Source organism: Apteryx mantelli, chromosome 2 (assembly GCF_036417845.1).
Source record: "Apteryx mantelli isolate bAptMan1 chromosome 2, bAptMan1.hap1, whole genome shotgun sequence".
Taxonomy (NCBI): Eukaryota; Metazoa; Chordata; class Aves; order Apterygiformes; family Apterygidae; genus Apteryx; species Apteryx mantelli.
The window spans coordinates 91,512,951-91,526,639 of record NC_089979.1 but is presented as its reverse complement, the minus strand read 5'-3'; the positions used below and the strand labels follow the sequence as shown (position 1 = coordinate 91,526,639).

At 36.5% G+C, this 13,689-nt stretch overlaps 1 protein-coding gene across 6 annotated transcripts in view; it reads right to left on the bottom strand.

Moving 5' to 3' along the window:
- The window catches only part of SEMA5A (semaphorin 5A), a 326,582-nt gene that overhangs the window by 103,311 nt on the left and 209,582 nt on the right, over positions 1-13,689 (bottom strand). For all 6 annotated transcript variants that reach the window (XM_067291026.1, XM_067291025.1, XM_067291022.1 and 3 more), the window contains one exon: positions 3,441-3,648. In XM_067291026.1, coding sequence (XP_067147127.1) covers positions 3,441-3,648 — 208 coding nt within the window. The remainder of the gene's footprint in view (positions 1-3,440; positions 3,649-13,689) is intronic.

The window sequence follows — 13,689 nt, the reverse complement described above, 5'->3', positions numbered from 1 at the left end:
CCTATTATGGTTGTACATAGCTGTACAAAAGTTAGCTGTACTTTATGCTTGGCCTTCCCAACTCTGAGAAGTGTACCGAGCTGGAGAATTTGTAGTGAAAACAGTTTCTCCAGCAAATAATGTTGCCGGTCTTTAGTAAAATTGTGATAAGCATGTGTGAACTGCAATACCCAGGTAATATTGGAAGCATTTTCTGCAAGGATAGCCAAACTAGGGCAACTGATCTGCTATTTTAGAGTGTCTGTGCTGGAGCACAAAAAGTTTTTTGGTCAACTGTTTGTAACAATTCCCATAAGGCAAACATTTTTTTCCAAGCTGATTCCTGAAAACAGGAGTATTACAGCAGGATTTGCAAAATTATTCAGCCATCGGCAGAACTCTGAGGGAGACACTCTCCACTTAAATTGTCAGCCCAAAAAAGTAACATGCAGCAATTCATAAACAGTCAACATAAACATTGTGTCATAAGGGTAAGTGCTGAACAACCCTAACTATAGGTGTGATAATGGGCTCTTCCTGTGATATTCTCTACTGCCACAGTATTAAAAGATACAATGAACTGCATTTAGAGCAGCAGAAAAAAAAAATCGAATTCCTCTCCAAATGTAAAACATTTTCAAGTGTATTTGATAACAGTGACTGTGGGAGCAAAAGCCTACAAAAGGAAAAAGACAGGGATTATGCAGAGCTGAGCTGATGCTGGTGGAATAGGACTTAAATCACAGAGAATGTCTATCAGAGGCAACCATCAACCAGAATATCTACCACAGTTATAAAAGTGCCAGAGGAACAGATTTACAAGGAAATATTAATGACTTAAATATGTACAGTCCTTCAGGGGGCATAATAAACTGCTAAGAAAAGTGATAACAACATGCTTTAGAGGCTGGCACATGAAGATAAAACAAGGAATACTGAAATAAAAATTATTTTTATATTTATATAAAGAAAAATTAGACAATCTCAAGAAAGTTATCTTGACATCGAGATATTAGGTTGTGGAACGGTCTGCTTAACAGAAAGACTGAAATCACATTGTCTGAAACTTTTGCAACAAAACTAAACAAAAAGATTAGAAAAGATTAGACTGAGCCCTCTGCCATTGACACAGAAAAACAGAACAGATGAGCTAGTACTTCTTCAGACTATTGGCTTTTTTAAGGCTGTTATTTATATACAAGCATGCTCTATTTCTCAAAAATTACGTGAAGTAGATATTAAAGACTACACATTACCCTTGATCTGTGGCAGAAACTCCAGTTTTATTGATGGAAGTTCAGAATATAGCCTTGGTACAGTTGTACAGTTCTAAGTATGATAAATGTGGGTAGATAAAATTAATATAATCAAAAACAAAGAACTACAATGCTCCAAGGTACTACACATCAGTATCTTTTTCCCTAGATAAGGTTTTCCTCTAATTACCCTTTGCTATAGTATAGAAGTAGTAGTTGGCAAGAGATAACAAGAATTTGAGTAATGCAGTGACTAAGTTTCAGCTTAGGTTTTTATTGTCTAGTGAAATTCATAGCCCTGAGTAAGGTACCTACATTCTCTCTGCATGTACAGAACCAAATATCCTCCAAATCCAGCATGATAAGCCAGAACAGCCTAATCAAGTCAAAAGTAAGTGATAGGTGAGAGAAAGATTAAGTCTGGGTTATCTAAAGGATCTCAATTCCTAATGATGGATGTATGAGGAGATGCCTTATCTCATCTGGATCACAGGTGTAAATCCTCTCCTTCCTCACAAAACAGAGAGAGAAAAGAGAGTTGGTGAACTTTTTTACCAGGAGGAAAGCATGGACGGTAACCCTCTTCGTGCAACGAATACTTAGTTATTCCAAGCAAAGTGATATAACTACAAAAGAAATGACTGAGAATCCTCATGAAGAAAAATTTAACTCCTTTGAGTAAGTCATGTCGATGGCAGATAGTAATTCAAATTCCTCTGGGCAGAGGAATAAATTATCATTGGAGCACCCACCAGGATATGAGACATTTAACTACTGTTCTACTCAGTAAAATGGGGACAGCACCACTTTTTCTTTCTCTTACTGTTTTGGTACAAGATTGAACGCTTTAAGTTCTTAAATCTAGTCAGTGTGTCTCCACTACTCAAATTGGGATAGGAATGCCTAGCCTGTGGCTATGAACAGGGTTTAGGATTTGAGCCAGCAGTTCACCTGTATTAGGACACACATGTTTTGCCCATGCAGTCAGGGTAGCATTGATGTATTTTATGGAACTCTACTGACAGAAACCATGGTGCTAAGGAACTTGTGATGCTGCCACACAAACAACAGTTCAGCAGATATTCTGGAGACCTGAACTCTGGATTTCAGAGTTCACACCTCATTAACACCATATGCACTGAGGTGCACTGAATTTGGATCCAGCCTGGAGTCCTTTCAAGTGGAATGCAGGCTTGGTGCTAATACAGGACACAAAGCTATCAAGCTCTTTGATTTTATCATTCCTATCGTGTACATAGTCCCTAAAAAAATAAGGGATAGCAGCCAGTCCTGCTAAATACATCTGTATTCATAAATACAGATGTATTTATGAAAACATGTTCAACGTCTTGCACAACCAGAATGGCATAATCATCTCATATTCAAGAGAAGAGAGAAGCACAAGAATACGTCATTAGACCTTTCTCCTTCTTCAGATATACAGACATGCACCCCCTCAAAAAAACCCCTCATGTCCTTCATGTAACCAAAGGGAGAAAACAAACCAAAAAGGGCTATGGCACCACCAAATATTCTGTTTCAACTGGCTACATAAAAGAAAGCTGAACCTTGTCCCTATGACGGACGCTAAATCAACCAGAAGCTTGACACAGAGACTTGCCTACAACTTTTCCTTAAAGTGAGCTTTGCATGACCTTCAATGGGGCTTTGAATCTCCTATCACTGCTATCTTAGTAGAAAAGAATTGGGAACAACCAACTTTTTTTAAAGCAAAGAAAGCTCAGCACTGCTATATAAGACAGCATAAACAAAAAGGGTTTGTAAATAACAATTCTCCCTTTCCCTAGTCCATCCAGCTTTCCAGAGCAGAACCTGATCACCTGAAAATATCTTAAATTTATCTTTTAATTTCAAGCTTTAAATATATTACATCAGTAGCTATGTTGCACATTATCAGATATTTATTTGCAATATAAACCTTTCCCTGCTGTTGCATTTGTGCAATTCAAATTCCATATGATGGCATTTAAATACCAATATAATTTCTTGGGAGTCTCATCTAGTGCTAGCAAGCTACTTTACTATGAGAAGTCCCCAGAGACTGTTCTGATAAGCAGTGTACATAGAGAGCCACAGCTATAGAGAGGTAATTAATCTGGACTACTTGCAACCACTTTTCCTTTCCACTTTTCCTGCAAACCCCACATGCATTTTTCTCCAATCAAACTCAATGATCCTTCATACCTGTATGTTTTGTAGAAGAGACATCTCTTCAGGGGGACCTTAATCATGTGCTCCTGAAGGCCCACAAACAGAACACTCTGGCTGTGCAGGATCTGGAGACTCCTGATGGGTTCTCTCTGACTCATTGGCAAGAGTTCAATTTCCTCGAGCAAGCAGCTGCTTGATGTCTGGTTCATTGGGGCAAGTACTTTCTTAATAGTGCCATAGTCTGCAAAGGCAAGAGGAAAATTAGTTATCAAAAATCATACTAGTAATTCCATCTATTCAGTGTCATTTAGTGAACCATCGTCCTCCCATCCTGGAAGTTTTCTAAGAAGCTTAAGTTGTGGGTCTTTGACTGGAGTTTCCTAAATTGCTTACAGTGCAAAGAAAAGAACCTGAAAACAACTATTAACGTTTTTTATATAATGTAATACAGTAAAAAAGAAGTTTATTAATGAAGAACAAGCTTCACAGCAGTAGACACTAGAAAATAAGCACTCCAAGTTTTGTTATTATGAATGCACATTCACAAAATACATTCATAACACGGATTATTGATTCTCATATAACAGATTGTAGTGCACTTTACTATGCTTAAAGCAGTTTACAAAATTATAAAGTGCAGTATTGCCTTAGCCTGTTTTAAAATTGAAAGTGTTAAAAACTCTGGGTTTTAAATATGTAGAGTATTTAATATGCATGAATATATGTGTGTCTTAAAAATTGAGTCTAGGTGAATATGACTGCAAAATATGGATGCTTCATCTCTTACCAGTCTGGATTTTGACTTCTGAGAAGTCATAACTTTTCTGTTTTTGCTCTTTACTTCTTATGATGATTCCTAAGCAAAGACAGTTAAGCACCACAAACCAGTGTCAGGCCACTGAAGAGACTTCCGATTTGCTCATTCAAAGTTTTTCAATAACTTAAAAATATCAAAGAACATTTGTTCTGAACACAAAGGACCACATTTTCACCCTGGTAAGTAGTTTAGGTAACTGCCTGACCAAAACAGCATTATGCAATTTTCTGTGTGCCAGCAAGAGTAAATATTAAAGATCCAGTACTGCAAACCTTTCCTGAGATCAATACTTACTCCTGCAAAGTCTAGAAAGAATGAAACATCTTCTGTGAGTAGGAAACACACACCTAATGTTTGGGGTGCTCTGTTCTGCAGCTCACTAAATACAACTATGCCATCACTAGTAAAAGGCCAGGGGCTTTGTACAGACAGCACTGGGTCTCAGGATAAGTCTGGGTCTGCCTTGGCAATAGAGAATATTACACTACAACAAGAGTGTGGTTGAAAACATTATTACATTTGTGGTGACAATTACAAAGGACAAGAGAAAATGAACTCACAGAACAAATGTTAAAAGCAACAAATTAATAAACTTGCCATTTTTTCAGTTCCCTACAAGAAATAAAGACACTCGAAGAAGCTGTAGCAACTTCTCGCTATTGAAAAGAATAAACATTTATATGAGCTATTATGTTTATAAAAGATGGCTGTATTCTTCAAGTAAAAATATCTTTTACAAATCATCAGATATGGAGCAGTATAGAAGTGTATATATTTTACTTCTTTAAAAGAAGGGAAAAAATTCTACCTACTCCTTTTTAGGGGGGGAAACATTTTCAGTATTATGTCATACCATATTGGACAGTGAGAGAAAATCTAATTAAATATTCATTGTAATATGTAATATAGTACTCAGACAATTGCAAGAAGCTTCACATTTACTGGCTCTGGTCCTCATGGGGGACTTTAACCACCCTGATATCTGCTGTAGGGACAACACAGCAGGGCACAAGCAATCCAGGAAGTCCCTGGAGAGCATCGATGACAACTTCCTAACTCAAGTGACTGAGGAGCCAACAAAGGTCCACTGGACCTCATACTTACAGACGAGGAAGAACTGGTCAGAGATGTGAAAGCCGGGAGCAGTCTTGGCTGCAGGGATCATGAGATGGTCAAGTTCAGGATCTTGTGGGGAGGGAGCAGGGCAAAAAGCAGGATCCCAACCCTAGATTTCAGGAGAGCAGACTTTGGCCAGTTCAGGGACCTGCTTGGAAGAATCGCACAGGATACTGCCCAGGAGGGAAAAGGCATTCAAGACAGCTGGCTGAAATTCAAGGATCACCTCCACCAGGCTCAAGAATTGTCCATCCCAATAAGCAGAAAATGAAGCAAAGGCAGCAGGAGGCCTGCATGGATGAACAAGGAGCTCCTGACTACACTCAAACTTAAAAAAGGAAGTATGCAAGAGGTGGAAGCAGGGACAGGCAACCCAGGAGGAATATAGAGACACTGTCTGAGCATGCAGGGATGGGGTCAGGAGAGCTAAAGCTTTCTAAACTGTATGAATTGCCAGCAAAAGAAACTTGTAAATTAGTCTCAGATATATCCTCGGGCCAGTTGTGTGTCTATATTTGTGACTTCACATGTATTCCTGAACACTGAGTTTCTTTTACAGATCTGAAATCCCACTGCTTGCATATATCAAGAAAAAGTCAAGAACCAGCAAAATCCACTGCAAGTTATAAACTGAGAATAGTCCATGTTAGAGAAACTGCAAATAAGGGCCTATTAGGAGATTTACACAATGTTCCCAGAAAATATTGTTTAGAAAATTAAGATGTCTAGTTTATCCAGATGCACACCACTATAAATTAAGAGATAGAGGAATATGGTCAAAACAAAGGAAAACAGCAGTCAATAGAAGACACAGAAAATGGAGGCTAAAGCTATACTTAGTACTTTGAGTGACATTTGTAACTGAGCTTGAGTGAGGTATCACCTATGCAGGAAACACACTACTCTACGTATTTTATGTGAAAACAGCCTCATTTTCCTCATTTATACCTATCTGTCAACATAATAATCAGATTTGCTGCTTTAAACAAAAGCTTTAGATTAACAGATGGATATTTGAAACTACAGATTACATAGGTTTTCAAGGAGCATAATTTGACATACACTTTTGAAAATGATATTTATTAACTGATCTGATTTTGTTCTTTATACAGTTTTTTTTGCATATTATTTGCTGGATTCAAAGTATTTTGTCAGTGGGAAAATGAAAGCATACAGACAATAAATCAATGTTGAAATCAGAGAAAAATGTGCCAGCGTTAAACCTGTAAATTATATATATTATATATATATATAAGTAGTGCTTATATTCATCATATAAAATTTGTATTCATTGTACAGCCTTCAAACAGAAAAAAAGGGTATTAATATGGTCTTTAAGGCAGAGTTATTTCAAACAAATAAACTGAAATACCAAACATAAAACTGACATACAGAACACGCAAAATGGGAAAAAAAAGAAAGAAAGTGCACGGCAGTCAGTCAGCATTCTGTCTCCGAGAAAAAATACATCAACAGGATTTGCCTTCCTGCACTGCAGGAACTGAAAGAAAACCCTATCACAACGGAGAATGTGCATTTATTTAACAGGAGAAAATTATTCTCCTGAGAATATGAGAAAGTATGAGGAAATGAGAGAGTATCAGATTGCATCATGGCTTATGTGCTCATCACAGAAAAAAAGGCTCGGGAGCAGCTAATGCAACAGCTGGTTGTGCCTACAAAGGCAAAGCCCAGGATTTACAATTTCGCAATCTGTGTAACATCAAAAGAGATACGTATGGTCCAAGTAGAATATGAGAAGATTTAAAAATTATTGCTCTTTTTAAAAATGGCTTTAAAATTAGTTTAAATTATCACTAGTATATGGATAACTTAAGCCATTGCTATAATTTGTTTTCCAATATGGGGGTGGGGTATAATTTGGTTTAAAGTAAGGGTATGTTTAGAAGATAAGAGCTTGTAATCATTCTCTATTACTTAATCTGTCTGTTACCTCCAGGTTTCTGAGGTACGCTTGATTCATAGAAATAGGTTTTATCACACTATAGCTGAAAGGACAAGTGAAAGACTGACACCTTTTGCTTTAAGAATTAACAATATATTCTTGGTAAATGTAGTACCTGTACAAGATATGATGATACAGAAATCAAAAAGAATAGGTTGACTTTAAAATTCCCATCTTTATTTGGAGAGTTGTACTTTAAAAAAAACAAACATATTTTTAAATGTACATTGATTAATTTTCATCCCATCTTTGGGAGAACCATACCAACCATGAGGTCAAAAATTGAATAGGGAATTCTGATGCTTCATCAAAGCATGATTTCCACATTGGAAATCTTTATTTTCAGATCTGTTTCTACATGTTGATATCTTGTATTTCCATTTGAAACCAAACCATTGTTTGAAAAATCTGGCCGGCATCCTAGTTATTTTGTTCTTTTTCTCTACTTCTAAAATATTTTTCAGTATAATAAAATATATATGAGGTTATTTTTCAACAAGCATCAGTCAATCAAAAATGTAGATTCAAAATCTGAACACGTTTGGTTTTGAAGCCATGAAAGAGAATAAAACCCATGATAAACACAGGAAGAATTTCAACAATAAACCACTATCGCCTTGCTGTTATAGCTCATTATCACGATAAAGATGGTAACAAGACAATGGCAGATATTAACAGAAACAGAGATATAAAGCAGATTTATTAGTTTAAAAAGGCAAGCACATAATCGTAAAACAAAAGCTTTTGACAAATGTTGTAGCTGGAAAAACAAAAAAATAGATTTTTGTTGCAATTTCCTGGGAAACACTGTTACATTCTGCCCCAATAATATGGAGATTTATTTTTAAACACTAGATAGGCTAAATAAAATGTCTGATACTCTCTGCACAATCATCTATTCATGGGAAATAGCTTGGAAATCTTAAGCTCAAGACACTTTCTCAAGGGTCTTAGTTTTCCTTACTCCACTGTAGGACACTGCTTTCTGCTGGAGAAAAGTTACACAAGCAATCTGGAGCACTCCCAAATCATTTGCTCATGGATGTTTGACTTTTGGCCTAACTGAAGTTCTCAGACCTGATTCCCTACTTGTTTTTTGTAGTCCAAAAAATGCAAAACAGCTTATAAGCCTACATAATACACCAAGCCAACCATATTTATAGCTGCATCATTACAGCATCATCACAGTGTCCCTTGAAATTGGGATCTCTAATGCATAAACAAGTGACGTTAGATAAAAAAGCTAAATTCTGGGGCTTGAGAAATCTTCCAGCTTGTTCATGTGAGACCTTAGCCCAGAACAGTGAAAATGTGGTATTCTCAGAGTTTTTGGCCCCATGTGTAGTAAATAAAAACTCAGATCCTTTCTAGTCCTAGGTCTGCTCCAGAAACAAAACCAGAGGGTTTTTTTTTTTATGACCCCAGACTTTAAATCTAATCATTCTCTTTCCATGCCAATTTTCAAAAGGGCTTTGGATTTCAGAGGCTGTTTATTTATTTGTAGTATTTGTAGAGAGTAACACAAATCTAAGAATCCTAGGTCAAACTGGAGCACAGATTTTCATAGCTTAAAAGCTGTTGGAGAAGTACAGGCAAAAATATAGTCATCACTGGTCTGCAAATTCTTTTAGTAAAAAGAAAAAAGTCAACAAAAATGAGCAAGGATGGAAAGACTCCCAAATTTAAGGAAAAGCAACTTCTACAACTAATTAATCAAAATTTCCTGTCTACTGTCATACTATACGCTGTTCATGGCATCCTTACACGTAAATATACAGTTCTCTGGTGTCTTGACAATTAAAAAGAAAAAGGAAGTGTTAAAATAGTGTGTGCATGATTTTTATACATTTTAATAAAAGCTATATGCAAATTATTTAAAAACAGTTATACCATACACTCTTTAGCGCATAACAGTTTCACAGCACAGAGAGTATTTAGTTTACTCACTATCAGATTTAGCAGAGACAGGAAGAATTTGGCTTTTTCTTTGAAGAAAGTACTGAAAGCAGCACATCAAAATAAAGAAAAGTCCTACATGAAAATATTCTTTGCTAGGTAAAAAAAATACTAGCATTTCTGCAATCTGTTTTTTTCAGTTTTCAGTTGTAATGAAAGCACTTTGGAAGATAGTCCATGAAAAGCAAAGACTTACAATATTTTAGATTTATCTTCTTTATCTTTGGCTCGAACTCCTTCTTACTCCCTCTTTCCTATTGTATTTCAAGTAAATGTTAATGAGCTTTACAATACTGGAAATTAACTTGAGTTAAAGCAGAAATAAGATACATGGTTGATAGTGCCTGTCAACAAGGAGGTATGATGGTCCACTATAGGTGCCCAGGTTTTTAAGTGGGGGAGATTATTTGAATTCATATTTAGAAACTGAAAGGTGCAATTTTAGCCATAATCTATGAATATCTTCTGGAATGATTAGCAAGAAAAGCCTCTTAATGCCCTAGTGGCTATTCCAAGAGAAATTCAGTTGTACCTCTAACTGTCAGAGATTCTGACAACTACATGTCAAACTTCAGATATATTTATTTTATGAAAGGAATATTTATGGCCTATGCTTTATGCATGCAAATCAGAACTGCTGCTTCACGGTTTTTTTCTGAGTGAAAAAGCATAGATCTAGATACTCATTCTTCTTAGCTAAGGAGCTTTCTTCAAACAAAAACCATGTGCTTGGTAGGACAGAAGGCATATGCAAATTAATGGCAAATACTGCCCAACAATGAACAAAATAAAATAATCTAGCACTGCCACATTTTCTTGAAAATATTCAGATTGTTTGCTCATTGAAGATTTGCCCCCACTCCTCCCAAAAAGGAATTCAGTTTGAATTTTCAAATATAAGAAATTTGGAATACTTGTGTCAAAGGAATTTGGGAAAACTACCACCTCAATCTTCTATTTTTTCCAAAAAAAGCTTCTTTAATAGAGGGCATTCTTTAGACCACTGCTGTCTCCTGTAAACACCATTCCCATGTATTGTAATGTCTCAAAAACATCAAGAACATATTCAATTTGTAGTTGAATCAGCAAAAATTTCTGCCAGTAATTGCCATGAAAAAGTTAAATACCTGTTTTAATACAGACAAGATCTACTACTCCTTAAAATACAATAGATTGTAAGGTGGTAGTATTAAGGATTCCACTAAGAATGCTTCCTGGGAATCAAACCAGTGTTACATTTTAAACAACAGTGCAACTTGTGTACCATCCCTCCGTGCCTTTTTCAGGTCTCGGATCAAGAACTGGAATTGAAACCCAGTTCCAGTCAGACTGATTCAGAATCAAACAAATAGGCAATTCAAGTTCTAAAGAGAAATGCAGATTCATTTGAAACTAAAATGCAAAGCAATCAGCAGCTAAAACAAAGCAGCATGCCGCTGCTGAAGCCGCTAACCCCTAAAACTGAAATATGTTTTCTTTGCTTTCACTTGGTCTCTTTCTAGAAATATATATATATATATATATAAACATGCTAAGCAGCACATGCTAAATTATGTGTCTCGCCTTCCACATTAGTTAACACTGTTTCCTTCACAAAGAATGAATGACAAACTAAATTACTTCTTTTTTTCAGCTTGCTAGATTGGAGCTCATATACACTAGTGGCAATTTTTCACCCTCCCTAGCTCTGAAACAGATATTTCTTCCCAAGTCTGACAAAGAAAATACAGTATTTTCAACAATCTCAAAATGAATGTATTTTTCATGGATCATGCTCACTATCACACCTTCACTTACTACTTCTCTTCCATTTTCAATCTTATATGAGATTTTCAGCTTGCCAAAGATGTGACTGAGAGAGATAAGATACAAGTCCATAAAATTATGTCCAGTTTGGAGGAAATGAATCCATCCATGACAGTTCAGGCATTGAACTTACTCAGAAGTAACACATAAGTTTAGAATACCTGTAAGCAAAAATTAAAGTAGCTACAGCTCCGTTACAGGAGCTGTACTAACTAACTAACTTTCCAATCTGTGCTACATTACTTTTATTTATATGATATAAAGCATTAGTTATTCTAAGTCTTTATTAAGCAGTATGTTTGCATGATCTTCTACTTGCAAGCTCATTTAATTATTTTTCAGTGAGAAAAGTATAAGGCAGTTTTAATTACTCTATGGATCAGTTTGGAGACTTGTGAGATCTGGATTCAATTGCTACCTCTCTGAAGACTTCATGTGTGAACTGTTATTCAGAATAGTAAGACCTGTTAAGGGAAAAATTGCAAAACTTAAAACTGCACCTGTTGTAGAACTCTTTTATATAACAACATCGTAGTACAGATAATTTAACAGGTTCCTTATCCTACTGAGGATTTCAAATGTGTTGTGATACGTTGTTTTCTTGCACACTGACATGATTTGCTGACAAAATGAAAACCAGTGACAGTTACCTCGCTCTCCACTGGGCGTACAGGAGATAGTTGGAGTGAATACAGAAACATCTCAGCTGTAGTCAAGAAAAATCACAACATCTCTGAGAGCTGCGTTAACATGCACCAGGGAGAAACAGAGCATGGGAGAGCAGGAGCAGGAGGAAGAGAGTAGCAAGGTGTTGAGTCTGTGAACAAACCCCTTCTCCTTACTTTTACACCCTGTGAGCAACAGGCGCCTGTCATGTCCTTAGGGAACTTCAAGGAGTACTTAGCCTGCTTATTTAAAAAGACTTTGGAAAAATAATGTAATAGTCCCTCCAGCAGGGACCAGAGCCAAGGCATCGTCTTTCTGGTTGAATTCTCTACCTATTTGGCTGGAGAGATGTGCTCTTTCTCTCCAGCCAAACAAATCCTGTGCTCTCTTTGCAGGTTAAAACACCTTCAGGTAGTGGAAGCGAGAGGCTCCTCCATGTCCAGAGTAGTCACTTATCTAGTGGATTAAGCATTCAACAAGGAAGTGGAAGAGACGGCTTTAAACTTGCTGAAGCCCATGAGGGCTTGAGCTACTCGATCATGTCCCCATGCCAAGTATCACCATGTACATCCTCTTCCAATATATTCAAACATGTAACAAACACTTAAGATACTAACATTGGTTCAGGAAATGCTGCTCAAACAGGAAGGACACAGTTAAAACTACAGTATAACATCTTTACATGAGGCTTTATTGAGCTGGGGAACAGCAAGCTGTTTCTTAGGATGTGGCAGACTAAAACTAACAGGTGATCAACAACAATTTCATGTTTAGCTCTAATACTCCACACTCTTTCTCTTTCTCGTGGAGGTATCAAGAAATTTCACATAGGCAATATGAAGCAAAGGCACAATCCATGACAACATCAAGCACAAAGTCTTTGATTTTACCAAGCAATAACCTCATTTTGCATCTAATTTTTTCAAGTTGTGTCTATAAAGTTACTCGGGAATACAAAATTTACAAGGATCATGACAAATGAACCCAGTGTCCCTGAGGAAGGCCAGTATAACATGTCATTTGGTCTGCGGTCACCTCAAACTGAAACAAGTTAGAAAGCAAAAAAAACCCAGAGGACACATTCATTCAGCTCAGAAAAAGAGTATTTCAGCAATGTCATGTTCCAAAAGGAATAGAATAAATATGAAGATTATGTTGGTGCATCAAACCTACAGCAAAATAAAATGTACATATTCAATGTCTTTGACCATAGTTGCTCTATATGAAAATAACAGATACTGCCAATATGCACACCAGCCTGTGAGAACTTACTGTGAGGATATTTTTACTAAGAATCCCAATATACATTTTTAGGTCTCAAATATATTGGTCTATTGAATATGAATTCTTTTCTAAATCACAGTATTATCACAAGAAACAAGTTTATAAGGGTTGTTCTTGTTTAGACTCAAGTCCCATGCTCTGAAAGCCAAATAAAGCCTGACATGAGCTACATGTGAATAACACCTATTCTAGAGAATGCCCATTTGACAATGTATTGTAATTACACCTACACTTGTTGGCAACATCAAATTTTTACTGAACTAAAAAGTACACATGCACACCTGACACCTAAAGCCCTGTGGTAAAGCAGACATAAGTCATATGAATTCTAATGGTACAGAATGGGAAACATTACCTCTGCCAAGAGAGGTGCAACTTTGGTTACATGGGTTTTGAAAGGAAAAAGAAACACAAGGTTGGAACTGAATAAGGCAACTGCACTGAAACAAGTCAGAAAAGCCTACATTTCCAGAAGTTTCAGGAAAAGAGTGGACATCAAGAAGAGAAAACACTCTCCAATTTAGAAGAGGCCTGTTAAAAAGTTTAACCATTGCTAGGACTGGACTTCTCAAACAGTGGAGATGAGCATCTCTGAAGAAATGTGCAACTTCAATCTAAAGTAGTAGAGTAGATAATAAACGTTGACAGTTAATTGCAAGATGAACTAGTTC